This window comes from Telopea speciosissima, chromosome 8 (assembly GCF_018873765.1).
Source record: "Telopea speciosissima isolate NSW1024214 ecotype Mountain lineage chromosome 8, Tspe_v1, whole genome shotgun sequence".
Taxonomy (NCBI): domain Eukaryota; kingdom Viridiplantae; phylum Streptophyta; class Magnoliopsida; order Proteales; family Proteaceae; genus Telopea; species Telopea speciosissima.
Window position 1 is genome coordinate 17288992 of NC_057923.1, and position 22189 is coordinate 17311180.

A 22189-nucleotide genomic window follows, 5' to 3' on the forward strand; every position below is an offset into this window, starting at 1 on the left:
AAAAAAATGAACATAGTACATACCCAAACACCTTGGGACGAAGAAGGAAGTAATGAGAAGGGCATCAGATCAAAAGGTTTTAGGAACATGCATACCAAACAGTAGAATTCTAGTGACTTTCATTAAATGACGATTCTTCCGTTCAGCTACATCATTCTATTGGGGGGTGTCAACACAAGCAAACCGATGAACAATGCCATTATCGGTAGAAAAGATTAGGAGTACAAATTGAGTACAAATCATTTGATAGAAATTTTTGAAAACATTATAGACGTCACTTTTGTTTTATCAAAAACATCCAGGTGGTGGGGGAGCAATCATCAACAAATGAGACAAAATAGCGATAACCAAATAAAAAAGTGGTGGGAGTAGGTCCCCAAAAATTAAAATGCACAATATGAAAAGGAACAGTATATCTATTACCATGGTAAGGATAAGAGGAACATTAATGTTAAGCAAACAAACATGATTCACACTGACATACATGGGAAGTAGAAATAGAAAAAAACAAGTGTGGCAACTATTTTTCCATAACACCAAAAGAGGGGTGGCCTAAGCGTTGATGCCAAAGCATCACAGAATCAACAATGTTGTTGTCCCTACGCCCACACACATACGACTGAGAGGTAGTCAAAAAGGATGTTCTAGGTTCAAGGAGGAAAAGCACTTTCCCCACATTCACTACCAATAATCCTCTTCATCACCAAATCCTAAAAAAGAAAATGAGAAAGAAAGAAAGTGACACAACAATTCAAGGATTTGGCTAGGTGACTCACAAATAAGAGGTCAGTAGCTATTTAGAACACAAAGATCGGAATCAATGGAAATAGAAGAGGTAACATAAACGTTACCCCTACCAGAAATAGAGGAAAGAGAACCATCAGCAAATCTAACTTTATTCCCACTAGAGCAGACAGAAATACCAGTCATGTGATCGATAGCGCCAGAGTCAACAACCCAAGAAGAAACAATGGAAGCGGCAGATATAGAGACCTACAAGGCAGGGGCCGAAGAATCTGGCACTATGGTCGTACAAAAAGAGCTACCCAACTGTGACATACCCATCGAAAGGCTGCAAGATCTTCTGAAGTGAGGGAGCTGTGATCTGCATTTAGTCCAAAATGCCACACGGGTTCAGTTTCACCCGTCATGGAGTAAGTCTGGAAGGGTAGGTGTGCTCTAAGTCCCCCTCTCCTACCACCACGCATACTAGCAGGTGCAAGTCTAGAGGGACGCCTACTAAGCACCCAACACCTCTAAATAGTTTGCCCAGGTTTCCCACAATGATCACATTTGAGTCTTTATCTTTGTCATCCCCGTGGTATGGCACTGTGGCCCTTAGTGTCTTCCTCCATTGTGCCAATCTCCATGGGACTTGGAGGAAAGAGTAGATCTCTCAAGTGATGGTACACTTTCTATAGCCACTCTTCGGTTCTCCTCACTTTGCATGTAGCTACATACTTCATCTAAAGATGGAAGAGGTGACTGGCCCAAAATTTGCATCCGAATATTGATTCATATTCCGAGTGTAACCCGCCAAGGAGAATCAAAACACATTCCTTCTCAAGTGTTCTATATACCTTTGCTTCATCCTCAGGGTTGGATAGTTGGAGGTCCTTTAGTGATTATACTCCTCCCAGAGACCAATAATAATTGTGTTATAATACTCAAAGATAGTCCTATCTCCATACTTTATTATGGATAACCTTCTGGAAGAGTTGGTAGACCTTAGCCTAATCACCCACTCGCTCAAAGTCTTAGAGACACTATCCAAAATATTATTGGCAGTCTCCTTTCTCATTAACCTCCGATCGATCTCGAGATTCATAGAGAAAATCAACCAAGTCATAACCGAGGAACAAAAACTCGGAACTGGACCCTGGGAAAAACCAAGTTGTCTCGAGATATGTCGAGATCTCAGTCGAGTTGGTGCATTTTTTTTTCAACTCGAAACCTGGTTTCGGTGGGTTTTAGACCTAGTTTGGATCTGAAACTTGATACTCAGCCTATTTTAGGCCATTTAAACACAATGGCACTATCAGATTTTGCAAAAACAAAGTCCAAATAGGAGTTTCACTTTGGAACCTAGGTTGGTAGGAGACGATGTACTAAAATACCCTACTCTACACATAATTAGTAATAGAAAGCAATCAAAGCATTCAATTAATGTAAAACAACTTAGGGTTGTCATCAACATATGTCAAGTCCCCTATCTTAGGGTATACAAGAACCGGACCAGCCGGTTACCATGAGGCATGAGATCCACTGCTACTGGCATACTGAGGCATGTATGTTGTGGCTGGTTTGGGACTGGGAATATGTCCACAAAACCTGACCCAGTGCTTTGATTGTCGAACTCAAGTGTTGGCTGCCCAAACTCACCATAGCCACTATATTCGAAACCGGTGTTCTCCTGGCCATAATCATAGTCATGATGAGGGTGAGATGAATGCCACGACTGACACTCACTAGTAGTTTCTATACTCAAAAGTTCTTCAAAATTGATGAAAAGAACCGCAAATCATGCACTAATCTTGCTTTGGAGTAGCTGAATGTTACCGAAAAAATCCAGCCCAAAAAATGGTGAAAACCAGATGCAGCAGGAGTAGAGCAACCTCTCGGTCGAGATAACTCGAGATATCTCGAGTTATGGCACTTTTATAACCAAAGTTGGGTCGAGATCTGGGTCGACCCAAGATCTCAACCAGATATTGTAATTTTACAACTCGTATCCCATCTCGTCTCGAGGTCCAAAATTACCGAGATCTCGCAAGATTTAGTTCCTAGGTCATAACGATTGAGTTCTCAGTTCCCATTACAGATACGTTGGATCACCTAAATTAGGAGCATCAATTGTACCAATAATGTACCCTAACTTCCCCCCAACTTCACAGGAACAGCTTCACTGAGTCAGCATAGTCCAAATAGTTGGTGTTGTCCAACTTCACAATGGACATCTGGGTGTTGGGGTTCTCAAAGGCAATCAGACTGGGGTTGTTACTATTCGAACCACCAACCAAAGCTCTCATAGGTCCACTGACCTCCGACATAATGTATGAACACACTTAGAAAGTTGGTTGGCTATCCAAACCAAATGAGCAGTACACATTCTACATAGAAACTCCTTCCTAATACTCGGGAAAAAAATTCTAGCAAGAAGACAAACCATAAAACTTGGAGAAACCGAAATTAAATACATCTTTCAAAGTGTAGCTTCATCCCATGGCAACTCATTAGACCCACATAATGTAACTCACCAACACACATTATGTTAGAGTCTATGTAATAAGGGTAGTTTGGGCAGTAGTTTAGTATCTTGTTGTCTTATGCTGTAATTTTCCTTTTTTACCTTTTACCTCCCTAGGGAGGTGTTTGTAATACTTCATGTTAATAAATCAAATAGGGGAGAGGAATCTTTAGTCTCTCACATTCGGTTGCGGTTGCAAATCTCTTTCTCTCTTCGTCTCCTCTCTTCTCTTGCCCTCATCTTCTCTTCTTTTCTCAACTCCTACTTTCTCCTCTCCTCTCTTGAATCGATCCTTACATCATTTCCAACTCACCAACCGGAAGCATCTCAAATAGCATTTCAGATCAAAGAAAGGGCAAAAACATCAAGCTGTCAGTCCATGGAAAAATGAGTTGTGCTCCAACTACTCCTACTACATTCAGTAACCAAGGCCACCGGGGGTTGAAAAGAGACCCTTGGGTGATTTTAACAAGCCCAGTCCCACCTCCAACAGATGCCGGATGAGAGAAAGAATGGAACTGAAGCTCAGAGCTGGAGGTAACTTCCGCTACTCTGTCCCTCTTTCATTTGAACTCCCAACAGCCAAATCTTCATATGAGACCTCTCTTGATGTTTCTACAGTCTTCATCAAGGTTCATATCATGGTTATCTTCAAAGTTTGCAGACGGCAGCCTCTTCCTTGGAATCCCTTCGTAACCTAGGATTCCAAAGAGAGGAGAAAGGAAGCGGAGTAGTGTGACTCTCAAACCAGAACCGGAGGCTCTGATATCAAGTTGAAACTTAAAAGTAGTTGAAGATGACGAGAGAAGAAGGGAGAAGATGAGAATGAGAGGTAGAAAGAGAAGAAAAAGAGGATAAGGTAGGCGGTAATGACTTGGGGAGGGAAAATGATCCTTCTCCCCTTCATTCACTCGCTAATATTATATAAGAAAGTACATATATACCCCCATGCTAACATAAGGTAGCCTAGGGAGGTAAAAGGGACAAAGCACAATACAAGAAAAATAAGGAAATAACAAATACCTAAAGTACTCGTATTACATAAACTCTAACAGAATGGCAGGTCAAGTAGGGATTGGTCCACTTCATTATTTGGACAAGGCTAACTATTTAGCATAATCTTTTACTAGAAAATAAAAATAAAAGAAAAAGTACCAAGTGTCACTATTCAATTCAGAAGCCAGATACCATCCTCTAGAAGTTTCCCTTTATTAATTTATATTACTAGTAGTTTGAAAAGAAACAAATTATACCTGACGACCAATATCTTCTGCTGCTGGGCTGGTCCCATCCATGTGGAGTAGAAGAGAAGATTTTAACTGTAAAATAGCACCTTTGTCAGTGCTGATGTCTATAATTTACTGCAAATGATTGCACAACTAAATCAAAAGGAAAGACATTGATTTGTCAGCAACGGAAGTTATTACTATGCTCATTACAACATTAATTGGGAACAACAAAATACCCACAGGTACATAAGAAGCAACATAAAGTACACACTAGGAGATACTTGAATGGTTAAGATACTGAAATTTATAGACCAAACCAGCTAGTTCACCATATGTATATTAAGCATTTGTATGACACAAACAGACTGATGCAATTTCATCTCTCATCCATTAATCAGTGTCATAAATTTTACAGTAGCCAGTGACCATTCATTTGATCCTTGAATGATACAAAAAGCATTAATCTCTCTCATAATTTTCCTGATATTAAAATAATATAATGGTTCTGCAGTTAAATTTCAACGCATATTTAGCCATTTCAGCAAGCCAAGTTTTATCAAATTACCTTTAATTGATGATATCATAACCATATGTGATGAGACCTACTGAGTAATGCAAAAGTCGACCTCGAACCAGGGAAACCAGCGGGAGATCAATTGCAGCAGGATTGATACAATTAAAAGAACAAAAATAAAAACTGCAACTCTTTTTTTTTATTGCTACTTTTCTGTTACATATGAAGAAGAACATAAAAAGGATACGAAGAAAGGGATATAGAAGAGAAGGGGGGTAGGGGAATGGGCTTCTCACCCTGGGTCTTTCACCACAGCTATCCCAGCTGTTGAAACATGGAATTTCTCCCATAACTGATGGCAAGCTTGGCCACAAATTCTGTTCTCCAATTCTGTTTTTTCATTATAATGCGATGCCTATTAATAGCTTAGGCAAGCTTACAATGAAATAGAAATTTTCCAAAATAGAAACTAAACTAAAATAGAAACTTAAGAAAATAGAAACTACTAAATCCTAACTAAAATTAGAAACTACTAGGCTTTATAGTTCAGCCTTCTAAACAAGCAAGGAAACAAAAATAGAAACTACCTAATATACTTCTAATACTGAAAAAAGAAACTAAACTATGGCAGCTTTAGGATAGAATCTTTCTCCGCTTGATGGGCCCACAAAATCTTCAAAAAAACATCTCCACACACAGAAAATATGGGCTGTGACACTGTTCACGTGAACAGTGCCATGAATAGTGTTTTGATCTTTTATTTTCTTCATGCTTCACTCTGGGCTGGGGCCGCCTTAAGTGATGCTCCATCGAACCAACGAAAACTTGCCACATCATCAGACCAGGCTGCTTCTCACAGCAGTCAAATCCACAACCTTGCTGTGCTGGTTTTGGGGCTTGTTTCTTGCAGGTACATATGGACTTGTGATCTACATCACCGAGGCTACCTTTATTTGGAAGGTTCAATCTAAAATCTACTACTCATGAATCATGATAACAAATAACAAAATAAGAAGAGTACAAAATTATTTGTGTTTGCATAAAAGAAATAACTTAAGTCCTGCGTTTCGGTATGAGTTCCAACTTCTAACAAAAATCAAGACCAAGTCTCAAGGCCTTTTGTTAAGACCCAGAAACACAAAACTAGAAATGAGATCCAACGGAGCCAATAAGCAACTAGAGTAATTATACAAGGACAATCAACTGAGATTATGCAAGACAACTACTCGCAGCAGTGGCGTGAGGATTGTTGCACAAGTTAATGGATCTAAAAAGGTCGGGAAGAAGACCAAACAGATGGAATTATCTGCTGATCAAAGAAATAGGAAACATATATTTCTGTAGAAAATAGGGCCACAAAGTTAAGAGGGGATGTGTGGAGCAGCTAAACCACATATTGTAGAATTTAAGGCTTCAATGTTGCAGGATCAAAACTTCGAAACAGCCTCTCCGCCAAGCGGGGGTAATGTTGCGTACATTTGCCCCTCCCAGACCCTACATCCGCGGGAGCCTCGGGCACTGGGACGTTCTTTTTTTTAAGGCTTCAATGTTGATGGGATGATGAAAACTAGCTAAATCCAAATAATACCAAATCAAGCTCCACTTGCAGTAAAAAGCTTATCAATCTTCAAATCTTTCCAGCAAATATCACAATAAGAACCAGGAATGCAATAAGAAGTAGACGTAACAAAGAAGTCAAACTGTCAAAGTTGCTGAGGGAGACGAAAATGTTCAAGAGAGTGAGGAAGCTAGGTGATGAGTAAGCTAGGCTGAAACAAAGCAAACACTAGCAAACCTACAAGATGATGGCTAAACTCTCAGAAATTGCAGATATCACCTGAAAAGAATCCATGACAAAGAGGAATAGGTGCTGGAAACCTGCTGGGCAGAGATGAGAGAAAGAGGGAAAACAAGGAAAAGAAGAAGAGAGGAAGAAGTGAATATGACCAATAGGCTTCACCAGTCACCATCTATGGACTGCGGGAAAGGCTTCACCACCAGTCCAAAACCAAGGAGGATTCACCCCAATTAATAATGGGGGTAAACTAGGTCCCAAAGTTCCATGTCCAAGTAACACTTTATGTTTCATTCCTTGTTCACATTTTTATTTGTCCTTAAGTCCTCTTAACAGTCCATATAATGTTAAATCAGCACCTTGAACATCACATTTTCCTTTGGTATTTGTCCACTTTCATGTTGACAGGTCCTGCATCTCCTACCTTGCAATTGACCGACCCAGCATCTCTTTTTTTCAATAATGCCAGAGCTGATACACTACTGGTTGAAAAAGACACTACACTTGGGAGTAAACGAGTGCTGCGGTAAGGAGCCGTAAGAAAGAAGGGCATTCCTTCCGCCGTCATTGATTTGGTGAGATACATAGACGTCCAATCCTGCAGCAGCGTCTTGCTCGGTATGTCTGATCTCACACTTCACTCAAACGTCCCCTCTTGAACCGGCCAGTGGCAGCCACACCAACCCTTCTAATCAATCACCACCTTGGCTTGCCACTTGCTTCACCATGAGGGCTGCGACTGATTCACCACAATACACACACTCACATAGAGCATAATTTTATCTAACATCAAAATCCTAGTGTGCCCTTTGCTCTTAATTTATAATAACCACAGTTGATTACAAGAATAGAAACTCTCCTTGCTACTTGGCTTCCAAGCAAACACTATAAAAGAATCCTTCTAGAAAGGATCCTTATCAATTACAAGGAAAATAGAAAGCAAATAAAATAGAAACTAGGATGGAATCCTTCTAGAGGATCCATTGCTATTACAAAAATAGATAGTAACAAAATTAGAAACTTCTATTTAATATCTATCTCAACCACTAAGTAACTCAATACACAGAATTAGAAACGACCTACTTAATCTCATATAGGCCTTAAATACCTAATATTTGGGCTTACAGAATGGGCTCATAACAATAGAAAACTCAAAATTACTTAGCTCATGACCCATATAACCCATTGGGGAATTTGGACCTAACATATTGAATTGCAGGTTTAATTTGACCCAAAAAACTGAGCCAAACCCTGGACTGAAAATTCTTCTACACGGGATATGATATGTGTTACGAGGAAGTTAAGCATATCCCTGCTTTCTAACAAATTTATGTACACAAAAAACTTATTTCACACACCTACAGAACATAGCAATCATATAGAGCAACACTGACTTGTTCCTCAAGGACATGTATGACAAGCTTCATTTTGAATGAGTAGTTCAATCAAGGCCCAAATATAAGCAATCAAATAACAATGGAAGTATAACTACCTGATTACGAGCACGTGTAACATCAGCTTCTGAAACTCGATAAGATAGCTTGCTTATCTCGTACATAATTGCATATGCCAAATCATCCAAGCAATCAGGCTGAAAGCAAATGCAGGAGTCAATTTATTATTTAAAGAAGAGGTAAAATGAGGATAAACATTGCATAAATAGCAGACTATACTATTGAGGAGACCGCAGCAGAGCAAAAACAATCATTGCCTGAATTTTTTTTTCCCTTTTTTTTTTTTATTTGAGATAACGTCCCCTGAATAGTTGAATTTCACACAACAACAAAAAAAAACATATTAACAATACAGACATACTGTTAAGGGGTCAGTGGCAAACCAACCATGTAAATTAAAAAAAAAAAACCCATTTGGACAAGCTAGGTATGAAGCTAGAAGTGATCTAAAATAGTGTGAGAGGATGCAAGTAAATGACATGTAATGGACATCACAGGCATGTTTTGCACCCCGTTTCATATCACAGTATATGATATACAACAACATTTTTCATGTTTGTGTACAAGCAATTTGTTTAGTCAAAACTCAGTTTGAATATTTATTTCATAATATATTATTATTCATTATGATGCAACCCGCCGATCCTAATCCCAGATTAAGAACCAATGATTTGATTGGCTGGCACACAGGCCCAGGTTTAGGCTATTGTCATGACAAACCAGGGTCGGCGAAGCTTGCTGGTTTGAACATTCCAGCAGCCTGTGATGGAAGAAAAGGGGAATATGGTAGAAATTAAGGGAGAGAGAAGGGAAGAGAAACTGTCTAGGGGGGCAAAGAACAGTAACCTGAAGACAGAGAAAGACAGAGAAAAGAAGAAGCCTTCATGGCTACACAATTCAAATCCCAATTTCTTTGTTCCTTTTTATTATATATAAATATAAATACATTGCTCACGGTAGGGCTAGACTACCTAATAATGTAGTCCTAGGTAGGAGAAGTCCCACTAGGAGCCAGGGGAATAGGGTTACCTAACAAGGCTGGCCGATTAGGACAGATTAGGCTAATTAGGGCAGAAAATAGGGTTAGGGTTAAATAATGGTATTGGGGTTTATAGGGTTTTAATATGCAGGTTTAGGAGGCCTTAATCGCATAAGAATATTAGGGTTTGGAAGAGTTCTAAAATTCTGCAGTTGGGCAGAATCGAGTTGCAGGTTTTTTAGGTTTAACGGAGTGGGGGAGTGGAGGGGTTACAGTGGAGACTAAGGGCTAGGGTTAAGATCGAGTATGGGGAATGATGTGGGGAACGTAGGCTGGAAGTAGGGTTTGAAAGTGAAGGCTAAATCTGGAGTTATGGGGGAATCCTAGTGGAGGTAGGAATGCAGGTTTAATGGAGAATTAGGGTTTGATGGATGGAGGGGACTGTGGATTAGGTCTAAGGGAAGATAAAGGGTGATAGAAGAAGGTTTAAAATAAGAAAACAGGTTCAAACTCATGTATTGCAGGACAATGGCAGCAGCTTGATGATTTGAAAGAGCCTCCCGATCTTCACAATGCAAGGAGTCGCAGGAGTCCACCTACCCTTTACCACCTTGAGATCCACAAGGATATACACTCACAAAGAGCAGCAGCAATGGCAGCAAGCATAAAGCTAATTTTTATTAATCAAATTCGTATTCCCTACTTGGCCCCCTTACAACCTTATATAAAAGACTCAAAATTAGACTTAGACACTAAAAAGGAATGGCCTAACCCAATCCTTAACCTATTAGCTAACTTAAACTGACTAGGAAACTGAAATAGACTCAAAATAGAGTCCTAATCCAGCCCAACTAAACAATTAAAAGAAAAACTAATAAAATCACTTAAATTGAACCATTGGTTGAACCGGTTCAATTTAAAACCCCAAATAAAAAGCTAAGTATGGGAGCTAATCCCATATGCAACCTATTTACCCATATTTTAGGCCCATAAAAGTGGTCTATTACATTAGAAACCCATGGGATCAAAGGCCCAACATGTATGTAACCCAACCCTAGACTTAATCCTAATAAAAGAAGCCCAATTTGGTGATAAATCTGCATCACCTAACCGTGAGCTCTCTCTCTCTCTCTCTCCCTCCCTCCCTCTCCTTCTTCTTCTTCTTCCTCTTCCTTGCACAGGTGCTGGTTCTAGTGTTTTTGGAATTGCAACATGGTATCAGAGCACTAAGATCCAGTGTCTGTGATATTGTTTCTGCTCTAAGAGTCCATTTAGAGTTTCAGTTTGTGATTCACAGCAACCTATGTTGTATTTGTTTGTTCTGAAACCCTCGCTGACGAACTATGAAAAATTAAGATTCCCTACAGTGTTGAATAATATTTCTTTGGATGCATTGCTGCTGATGTCGTATGGTTATTGGTGCCCTATTGGTGGATGTTGACTATCTGCGTCTACTTACTGACGACTGGCTGGCTCTCTTCTTCCATATCTGCATATGGTGTTGCGATGATTATGTGAAGATGTTTTGGTGCCCCTTTGGTGATCAGATCATCTTTATACTCATCTTCCTGCAAAGTTCTTGGTAAATTAGGGTTTTTCAAGAAAACCACTTTTGCTAGACTGATCATCTTGCAATGTTACAGTAGTGTTCTCTACATACACATCAGTTCACAAACAAAATTTTCAGGATATTCTGAGGCTCCCTTCTCTATGCGGTTTCAATTCTCTGTTTTCTCAAACCGCAGGCTGTTGCTTTCTCCTGTTGAAAGACTGGTTGTCTGGTATTGGTGCAATAGTTGATACTGTTTGTGCAGTTTATTGGTATTTGTTGATTTTCTGATGTGATATCCTCCTGCGGTTCAGCCCTGTCATCTATAACTGACTCTGCTACTGCCTTGTGGCCTTCTGAGTTGCTCTTGGTTTGACATATTGTTGTTGCATCTAGTTTTCACCTGCTGGTTATTTTATCTTCATCAGTATGGCTCATCCTAAGCCCTCTGTAGACAATGTTAATGACTAATGTCCAAACCAATTCTATCAAACCAAGTGGTGCTTCAAATTATCTTCTTTGGGCACAGGCAGTTAAGGTATACATCAATGCAAAAAAAAAAAGACTGTTTATTTGATTTCTCCTCCACCATCTGCAGACTCGAAGGACTATATAGAACCAATGAATGAGAATGATACATTGCTAGTCTGGCTCTGGAATAGTATGGAACCTTTTGTGATTGTCAATGTCATGTTTCACAATACTGCCAAGGATGTTTAAGATGATCTGAAGGAGAGTTATTCTTAAGATACGAATATGTGCAGAATGTACGATCTCTATCAAAGATTATTCTCCTTAAAGCAGAATGGCAAATCTATTGATGATTACTATAGTGCACTCAAGGGCATGTGGGAGCCTAGGAGGAACTTATGTGTTTACCAGCCCTTTTATACTGATATTAAAGTTACTTAAATCACAGTATGCTGATTGCGTAATTTTAATCTAGATTACACTCTGATCTGCAGCCTGTCAAGAGTAAAATTCCTTTTAGCAAGAAAAATCCCTATATGAAAGATGCATGTTGTCAGATTCAACAGACTGCATCTCCCTCCCTTTCTAAACCTGAATCCATTTCTTCCAATGACAAATCTGCCTTCGTTGTGAGCAGTGGCAGACGTGGTCGCGGCTCTGGTTTTCTAGGCAGAAGTAGTGGTTCAGGGGAGGACGAGGACGTGGTATGGGTGGTCGTGGCAGACAGCAAACCGATCAGTCCATCTGATAGTGCACACATTGTGGCCGCACTAATCACACAGTGAGAAGTGTTGGGTGAAGCATCAGTGGGCACAACAGTTTGTTCATACATCAGTGACTGACGGGAGTGCTGAAGTAGCATCGGCTCTTCATATGAAAGTGGCACATCTTCTTATGTGTCTCGTGATGAGTTGGTTAATCAACTACTAAAACGTGCCCAGCAGCTTGAGACATTCCCTTCCACATCTATGGCTACATTGGCTCACTCAAGTATACACGCATGTTTAACTTCCTCATCTCCCACTCCCTTGGTCATTGATTCTAGTACTTCCTCTCACATGACTGGTAAGTCGAATGTATTTTCTTCCTTTCAAAAGTCTAATTGTCCATCTCAAGTTATTCTTATAGATGGATCTTCTACTCATGTTTCTGGTCATGGTGTCATTCCTCTTTCTTCCTCCCTTTTATTATCTCATGCGCTTCATGTTCCTCAATTACCAGTTAACCTTTTTAAGTCAATTTACACAGCATTTTAATTGTTCTATCACTTTTTAATCCTTCCTATTGTGTATTTCAGAATCTCAAGACAAAGACAGTGATTGGTAGAGGGCATGAGAGGGATGCCATGTATTACTTTGACGTTGCTCCTTCATCTACGGCCGTGTCTGTTACTTCTAATGGTGCTTCTCCACTCCATTAGCATTACAGGCTAAGGCATTTATCTCTTTCCAAGCTGCAGCATATAGTCCCTTGTTGCAAGTCTATCTCTCAAAGTACAGTTTGGTGTTTGTTTTTGCGTTCTGATAATGCTCTTGATATTATTCAACGTGAAATTTCATCTTTCTGTTATGAGAATGGGATTATCCATCATTCTAGTTGTTCATATACACCTCAACAGAATGGTGTGGCATAAAGGAAAAACCGACATTTGTTAGAAATTGCAATACTTAATGTTTCAGATCCTATTTAGACTGCTTGGTATTTGATTATCTTATGCCCATAGTTATTAAGGCGTCGCCAAGGCGATTGGACGCCTTATGGTATGTTAGTAAAGCAAGCGCTTTGGTCTCTAAGGCATCACCTAGGCGTAGCCTTAGGCGCCTTAGGACTCCTAATTCTCTGAGCGGTCGCCCTAGTGTCTTTTTTTTTAGAACTCTGTTTTTTACTTTTTTTTATGTTGTTTAAGTTATTCTAATTGCCATACTGTTATTGGTTGTATGGTTTGGCTCCATGCTCTGAGAAGCATGGAATCATATGTTAAAAAAAACCAAAAGAAAACAAAACCTAAATCGATTTCAACTCACCGTCTCACTCTCACTCACCCATAACCCATTTGACCGAAAAGAGAAAAAAAAAGAGAACAAGAGAAAGAAGCAGCGGCGACTCACGAGTCACAACTCACGACCTCACTCCTCGATCCCTCTCAGTCCCAGAAGGTATCACCGACATCCGACGACTCTGGCGAGGCAGCAACATCTCCAGCCTTGTAAGCATTGTGCTTTTTTTTCCTTTTTTCCTTCTAAACCAAAATCCCTTCTAACCTCTCCAGTCTCCATCCTCCATCGACGTCTCCATCTCCAGCCGTCCAGCCTTAACCGACAACTTCAACCTCCACCGACGTCCGGCGAGGCGGCGACATCTCCAGCCTTGTAACTTGTAAGTATTGTGCTTTTTTTTCTTTTTTTCCTTCTAATTTCTAAACCTAAACCCCTTCTAACCTCTCCACTCTCCAATCTCCATCGACGTCTCCATCTCCAGCGGTCCAGCCTCAACCTCTACCGACGACATCTTCAACGTCCATTGGCGACATCTCCAGCCTCAACCTCTACCGGCGACATCTCCAGCCTTGTAAGTACTGTGTTTTTTTTTTCTTTTTTCCTTCTAACCTCTCCACAGTCCACAGTCCACAGTCCACAGTCCACTCTCCACCGACATCTCCAGCCTTATATGTTCTTTTGTTTGTTTCTGAAGAGGATTGTGGAGTTTGTTACCACTTACCAGTTCCTTTAACTTCATTGAGTTCATTCGATCTTGTCTTTCTTTCTTTTCCTCCTTTTTTTCACAGAATTGAATGATTTCTTTATTGGACTAAAATTAAGTGATCACAAGACCAGAACTTGTAAATATTTCATATTTATGAGGTTTTGTAGTTTTGTTGCATGATTGGAAATTGGAATACTATTCTAGTATTCTTTACTTCTATTAGTTTCTATTTTTAATATATTCTTTACCAGCCCTTTATTCTTTATATTTAATAATTTATAATGTTGTTTCATATTTATATGCTATATTGCTATGATAATATGATGAACTTAGTTTGTTAATTTGTTTTGTTGATGAATATCTTGCATTGATTTGACTCTTTAATATTTATTTGGCAAAGAAGTAGAAATATATAATTTTTAATATGCTATTTGTGCTAAATAAAATGGTTATATAAAAAATTAGAACACTTGAACGCCTTGCGGTCGCCCTATCGCCAAGACGCTTAGGAAGGCCCTCAAACGCCGCGGTCGCCTTGCCGCCTTGATAACTATGCTTATACCCTCTTCTGTCCTTCACAATCAATCCCTCTTTTTTGTTGTTTATTCAAACAGCTCTTTATTTTCTCTACCACCACGTATTTTTAGGTGCCGCGTTTTGTTCATAATCTTTGCATTCGCATTGACAAAATTGTCTCCACATGGTGTTTTCCTTGTGTATTCTCACACCCAAAAAGGATATCGATGTTATGACTATGTCACTTGTCAACATTTTGTCAATGTTGATGTTAGATTTTTTTTTAAATACTCCATACTTGGGACTGCAATTACTGACATAAGACCTGCCTCTCCTATTCCAAAGTTAATTCCTCTTGGGAATCCGACTCCTATATCCAAAGGAGTGCCATTACAATTAGACAAGCTCCGTCCCAAGCCCTCACCACCAATTGCAGCCACTCCTTCATTGCCTTCCTTACAGTCAAACTCTTTGCCTGGAGGAAAGGTATTCGTTCATGTACTCAAAAATCTTTGGTTACCTATTCTATTGTTTAATATATTTCTATTTCCCATCTTCCCACTTTTCTTCACAATTTTGTTTTATCATTGACTTCTCACTCTATTCCTAATAAGTATCAAGATGTTTTATCTAATCCTGGGTGAAAATCAGCTATGATGTGGAGATAATGTAGTCCTAGATAGGTAGGAGACCTATTAGGAGCCAAACAACAGGATCAAATAACAAAAGGGGCTGCTGGTTCAAATGGACAGCACTAGGATTTAGGTCAATTCTTAGGGTTAGGGTAGGATAATGGGAATATAGTTTATACGATTAAACTAGGCAGGTTTTGGGGATTTTAGAAAGCTAGATTTGGTTAGGTTTAGATGAGAATTCAAAATTCCAGAAATTAGGGTCAGGGTTTCAGGTTTTGGGTTTTAGAAATTAGGTCAAATTTAGGGTTTTGAAAGACAACTAGGGGCAGCAGCTTGGGTCAAGTGTAGGGGGTGTTAAGGAGAGGCTGTGGTTTGAATTTGAAATAATTCTAATGGTTAGATATGGCTGGGCAGCAAGATCTATGGTTTAATGGAGTTAGGGTTTATGGAATTCAAGCAAAAATAAAGGGGGATCAATTGGGGAAGGGAGTAGAGGATTAGAAGAAGAAATTAATAAACAAGTTGCAGCAGAAATCCACTAGCAGCAGCTTGGACAAAAGTGAAGGGTAGAACCACCTTCGAATTGGGATCCTCCCGGCCGTCACGGCGCAAGGAGTCGATCGGATTCCACCAATCCCTTTCCACCTTGATAAAACCACAAGGATGCACACTCACAAGGAGCACAGGAGCAACAACAATGGCAGCCAACAAGCAAAAGCTTTTTTCATTAATCAAATTCGTATTCAAGGCTTTGCCCCCTTACAACCTTATATAAAAGACTCAAAAATAAACTTCTACTCTAAAAAGGAAAGGCCTAACCCAATCCTTAACCTATTAGGTAATTTAAACTGACTAGGAAACTAAAATACTAAAGGAAATAGACTCAAAACATGGCTGGACTTATAGAGTCCTAATCCAGCCCAACTTACATCACATGACCACTTAACCAAGTCACATGATCACTTAAATTAAACCAATTGGATGCAACCAATTTGAACCGGTTCAATTAAAAAACATAAAAATAAACTAAGTTTGGGCTAATCCCGTATGCAACCTATATACCCCTAGTTTAGGCTCATTAAAGTGGCCCATTACATAGAAAACCCTTGGGATCAAAGGCCCAACATATATATATCCCAACCCTAGACTTATTCCTAATAAAAGAAGCCCAGTTTGGTGATAATTCTGCATCAGGAGATGGATGCCTTGCTTTCTCCCAAGACTTGGACTTTGGTTGACCTACCTCTCAGTAAGGGCATTGTGCGATGTCGTTGGGTGAACACCATCAACTATAATAACCCTGATGGATCTGTTGGGCACCTAAAGGCTCACTTGGTTGCTAAAGGATATACTCAAACCTATAGTATCGATTATTTTGAGACCTACCTCCTGTTGCTCGTCTGAATTCTGTGAGAGTTTTGATTTCCTTGGTTGTTAATCTGATTGGCCTCTATTTCAGCTAGATATCAAGAATGCTTTTCGGTATGGCGATTTGCATAAGGAGGTACACATGGAGCAACCTCCTGGGTATGTTGCTCAGGGAGGAATGCACAGAAAGCTTCTAAGCTAAAAAAAAGCCTATTTATTGGTTGATAAGTCCCCCAAAGCCTGGTTCGGTAAATTTAGCAAGTTGTCAATAGATATGGCTTCTCCCAACATTATTCTTAACATTCAATTCTTGCTCGTCATCAAGGCTCTAAGGTAGTGATGTTTTTTGTGTATGTTGATGATATTATTGTTTTCGGTAATGACTTGTCTGGAATTGAACATGTTATCTTGTTTACAGCAACACTTCCAAATGAAAGATTTGGTAGTTCTCAGGTATTTTTGGGAATTGAAGTTAATTGCAGCAGTAAAGGTGTTAGTTTGTCTCAGAGGAAGTATGTTCATGATCTTTCTACTAAGACTGGAATGAGAAGCTATAAACCTGTAGATACTCATATGGATCCTCATGTAAAGCTTGGAGTTTCTGATGATAGAGTTTACAGACAAATATTAGTATAGGATGTTAGTCGGCAAGCTCATTTACCTTACTGTTACTAGGCCTGACATTTCTTTTTTTGCTGACGTGATTAGTCAATTTAGGGCAACACCCAAGCAACCTCATTGGGAGGGAGCATGTCGTATCTTAAAGTACCGCAAGGGTTCTCCCAGAGAAGGACTTATTTATCGTCGTCATGGACTCATGGTCACAATGATAACAAACAAACAAACAAACAACTCAGCCTTATCCCAACTAAATGGGGTCAGCTACATGGATCCTTGCGAAGACAAAATATTAATAATACAAGTAAAAGAAAAGGAACACAACAACTCCAAATCAGTCTAACACAAACTAACTGGGGTCGGCTAATCGGCTATACGAATCGTTGCCCTCCAATCAGCTCTATTCGACGCCATACTTGAAACAAGACCTAAACTATGCATGTCCTTCCTCACTACTTCTCCTACGGTCATTTTAGGCCTGCCCCTAGCTCTATTATTACCTTCAATCTGAATCCACTGCTCCGAACTGCAGCATCTGAAGCCCTTCGTTGAACATGGCCATGCCACTTCAGATAACTTTCTCGTAGCTTATCTTGAATTGGGGCTACTCCCAAACCACCTCCCATCATTCCTTATTTTATCCATCCTAGTTTTGCCACTCATCCATCTCAACATCCTCATCTCCGCAACACTCAGCTTATCTATATACCGCTTCTTAACTGCCCAATACTCCGTGCCATACATCATATCCAGTCTTATGACTATCCTGTAAAATTTTCCTTTTTAAGTTTTAAAGGAATCCGTCAATCAAAAAACACTCCTGATGGTTAGCAGAGATCTATTACTAGCTACTGTACGTTTGATGGTGGTGGAAATCTTATTACATGGCGAAGTAAGAAACAGACTATGATCTAATGCTGAAGTTGAGTATAGAATCATGGCTAATAATGCAATTGAGTTGATGTGGCCGAAGTCTTTCGTTCAAGAACTTGATTTTTCAGTTGATATCAGTTGATAAACTCAAGAATATGTATTGGGATAACAAGGCGGCTCTCTACATTGCAAGTAATCTTGTATTCGATGAGCAAACTAAACAAATTGAGGTTGACTGTCATTTAGTGCATGATGTTGTCATGAAGAAAGTGATTTCTACTCTATTTGTTAGCTCTGGGAATCAATTTGGTGACATGTTCACCAAAGCTGTTTAGACCTGCCTTTCTTGGTGGTTGTTCCAAGCCGGGCATGGGTAATATATATGCTCCAGCTTTAGGGGGAATGTTAAGAATATCATGTCTATAAACTACCGATAAACTACCGGTAGAGGTAGTTTGGGAATTCTTTCTTTCATGTATTGTATGTGTAGGGGTATATCTGTAATGGTTCCTTATAACCAGGCGGCGTATATTTGTCTCTTTGTTCATTTTTATTATATATATATATACACATTGCTCACAGTAGGGCTAGAGTACCTATCCATGAGCTCTCCTCTCTTCCTCTCTTCTTTCTCTCTCTCTCCTTGTTCTTCTTCTTCTTCCTTGCACAGGTGCTGCTTCTAGTGTTTTTGATATTGCAACGACTACGATTAGATAAATCCTAAAGTAATCTCTAATGGGCCACTTGATGCAGGAGAGCTTGCTTGGACTGGCACAAACACATTTAGAAGTCCAGACGGAGATGAGATGAACCAGGGTCCAAATTGGGCTTTGGGTCTAGTACGATATTTAGGGATTTGTTTGCTAATTTGAGATAATCTTGTAATATTTATTTTATGGAAAGTAGGATAACATAGGAGATTGGTCTTGGTTTGAGGTAGTTACTTAGTTTACTACAGTTTCTATTTTAGAATACGTGTAGGAGTCTTTTTGTTCTTATTTGTATAAATGTAATAGATAGAGGTTATAAGAGAAGTTGAATGGCATGAAATATTGAGCTTTTTGGTACGAGTGTGCCTGCATGGCCGAGGCAGCTTGGCTGTCATCCCTTCCTCCTCATCCCTTCTTAATTCTCCATCCTTTTTCCCACTAGTACGATTCCTTCCCTTCTCTAGTTTCGTTCTGTTTCTTCCTGTAGTCTCTTGTTCCTTATTTCATCTTCTATTATTCCTCCCCACCCTGTTTCTGATGACTGGATGGTCACTCTCGGTTGGTAGCTGTTCTCCTTCACATCTTCTTTTCCCCTCCTGTTCTGAGGGTAAGATCATCACCCTAGGGCGAGCTGAACCTTAAGTTTCCTGCCCTAAAGTTTCATCCCTGTTGTAAGATATCCATCTGGATCCATACCTGAACCTGCCACTCCCACTGGTTCCTGTTTCAGCAAAGCTCTATATTAGTCTTCAAGTTCTTGAATCAATTTACTGCCTGATGGAAATCATAGTGCTGTGTCTCAGAAGCCTTGTCCTGAAGTTTCGAATCCATAGGTTCTGAATCGAGTGAGTTCTTCACTCAATATCAAATCTGGTTTCCGCCTTAGTATTCTGGTTTCTCTTCCTATCGTAAGGTTGAAGGAGACTTGTGAAGTGAATTTAAACACCATAACCCTAGTCTTCCCATATTATCCCTCCTTTCTTCCTTTAATCTATTTAGTCCTTATTTTTATCTTCATTCCAAGTCTATTGTTATCCAATAAATCAACTTCCCTTGGATCCCTACCTACATATATCTTCCCAAGTAACCCTTCAAGATTCTGCTTATTTACGGTTCTGCCACTCCCCCTTGTACACTTGAGGTAAATTACAGAAATGCCATTATTATTACACAGTGATCTCTTTAGCACTTGGAGGCTCATAAGTGATTTGAACCACATTTTTTGGATCCCCGGATTGCAATACCACCACTAATTAAAATATTTATTTTCGTAACCCCTTTAGACCCCCCCCCCAAACTTTTGGGCCTAATAACTCAGCCCATTACAAATAAAATCCAAAGAACTAAAAGCCTGTAGTCAATGGATATTAAAATAGGACCAATTTTTTTACCAGTTCTGCATTAAAGTAAAGAAGAAAATGGGAAGGCATTGAAAGCAGCCTGTGTTAAAAAATAACCAATAGGCAAGATCTGAGTGACCCTCACCTTGGCGATAGCATAAACACCAAACAGTCCTGTGTCCTTATAGTTGGTGTTGAAAGCCATCACGCTCTCCGCTATTTCATTAATACCAACCCTCTGAGCAAGCTCTGAACTGTTCACAGATTGACAAAACCAGTGAGCAGCTTCCCCTTTGGGAAGTGAAGGGGTTACACAAGAACACACAATAATATTAACCATAGACACATACCCCATATGCTTTCCCCCGCCTGCACTTTTATTCCATGAACCCAGCATAGATTGCATGACCATCAATGCAATTGAATCTGGGTCCGTCCAAGATGCACCATTAAATGCAACAGCAATTTGTGCAAGAGGAACATCATCATCAATTATACGGACCTGTTCAACGATGGAACACAAATACACAATTACCACAAGGACAAAATTGGCTCCAGATGAAAACACCTCTTATAAACAAAAGAAATAGAAAAAATGCATCCAGTTGACTTTCTTTCATTCTTTTTTTCTTTTTTTTTTTTTTTTTTTGGGGGGGGGGGACAAATACATTAGATTGAACATAAAACTGTTTTAGCATACCTCAGAACCAGTAAAAATTGCTGGCTCTTTTGCAACCAACTGAGTAGCAGTGGTTGGATCTGAAGATAGCTTTGTAAAAAGTTTCTTCACTTGATCAACAATATCCTCATGCTTGACAGCTCCAGAAGCAGAAATAACCTGACATAGAGCTCCCATAGAATAACAGTGGAAATAAATTTAAACACTCCAATTCATCCAGCTCAGCATATGAAGAGATAGCATCATAAGGTTTTTTTTTTTTTTTTTTTTGGGGGGGGGTTGGGTTGAGGGATGTTCCCTCACTGAATATAGGCAATTACCATTCTTGGAGCAGTGTAATGAGTTGAAATGTAATTCTGAAGATGATCTTTTGTGATTGTCTTAATATTCTGAGCAGGTCCCAGAATGGTTCTACCCAAAGGGGTGTATTGGAATGCAGTAGCATGCAAATGGTCAAAAATAACCTCCTCGGCTTGCCCCTCCACCTACAAAGTAGAACAAGAAGAAGAAATTTTCTGATTTAATTATGACATGGTAACCAACTACAATAGTTATTTGTTATTTAAAAGAAGTGAAAAGGTAACAACTTCCTTGATTTGAAATATAAAGAAGTAAAATGCCATTTTTCCTTACAAAAACAATTACAAGCAACTGATGCTGTAACCTTCCTCAAAAAAAGGGAAGAGAGAGAAAATTACAAATGTCATTGCCTGCCAGTAACCACTACATTTAGACATTCATAACACAAATTAATGCAAACTAGGAAACTCAAATATGAGTTCCTTGCTGGAGCATAGGATCCACTTGGGACTCTGAGCAGCAAAAACAATGAGGGAGCTAGGTCAAATTGTTTTTTTTTTTTAACTTTGACTATTTTTTATTTCTCGTGTTTTGGGATAACAAACGTGTTTTCGTAATCTGGGCTTTGTAGGTTGGGTGAATATAGTTAATTTTTAGAGATGTCACCCTAAGCGCAATCGTAGCTTTTAATCGTTTTATTTTTCAGAAGTTGAAATTAAGTCTTTGTACCATAGTTGTCATGGCATCGCCATATCAACGCCATGGCGCCGCCATGGCATCATATCGCTGGAGAAGTGGGCATATCGACCACCAATATGGATGATGTAAGAATATCGACCAATATGGCCTCCATGTCATCGCCATGGCGCCGTCATGGACGCCATACCACGACATATGGCCATATCGGGCGACATGGTTCTTTCAAATTATAAAATTTACTTTTTTAACAATAATTTCTTTTAACCATTTTTTATTTTAATGCTTTTTCCTTAACATAAAAAAAATTAAAAAAACATCAAACAGAAAACACTAATACTCTATTGACTAATACACAATCACATATTCACATCAGCAAAAAAAATTTTATTTAGATGGGTTGTTTATTAGCTTTATTCACTCAATCTAAATTACGTTCTTGTAATTGTTTTTTTGTTTTGTTACTTTTGTAGTCACTTTCACATGAATCATATCTCAACTCTCATGATTTTT

At 39.3% G+C, this 22189-nt stretch overlaps 1 protein-coding gene across 1 annotated transcript in view; it reads right to left on the reverse strand.

The window, feature by feature from the left end:
* The window catches only part of LOC122671284 (probable mitochondrial-processing peptidase subunit beta, mitochondrial), a 38389-nt gene that overhangs the window by 11196 nt on the left and 5004 nt on the right, over nucleotides 1-22189 (reverse strand). The window contains exons 2-7 of the mRNA XM_043868412.1: nucleotides 21001-21165; nucleotides 20702-20839; nucleotides 20352-20503; nucleotides 20147-20255; nucleotides 8278-8376; nucleotides 4501-4566 (exon numbers count right to left, since the gene is read on the reverse strand). Coding sequence (XP_043724347.1) covers nucleotides 4501-4566; nucleotides 8278-8376; nucleotides 20147-20255; nucleotides 20352-20503; nucleotides 20702-20839; nucleotides 21001-21165 — 729 coding nt within the window. The remainder of the gene's footprint in view (nucleotides 1-4500; nucleotides 4567-8277; nucleotides 8377-20146; nucleotides 20256-20351; nucleotides 20504-20701; nucleotides 20840-21000; nucleotides 21166-22189) is intronic.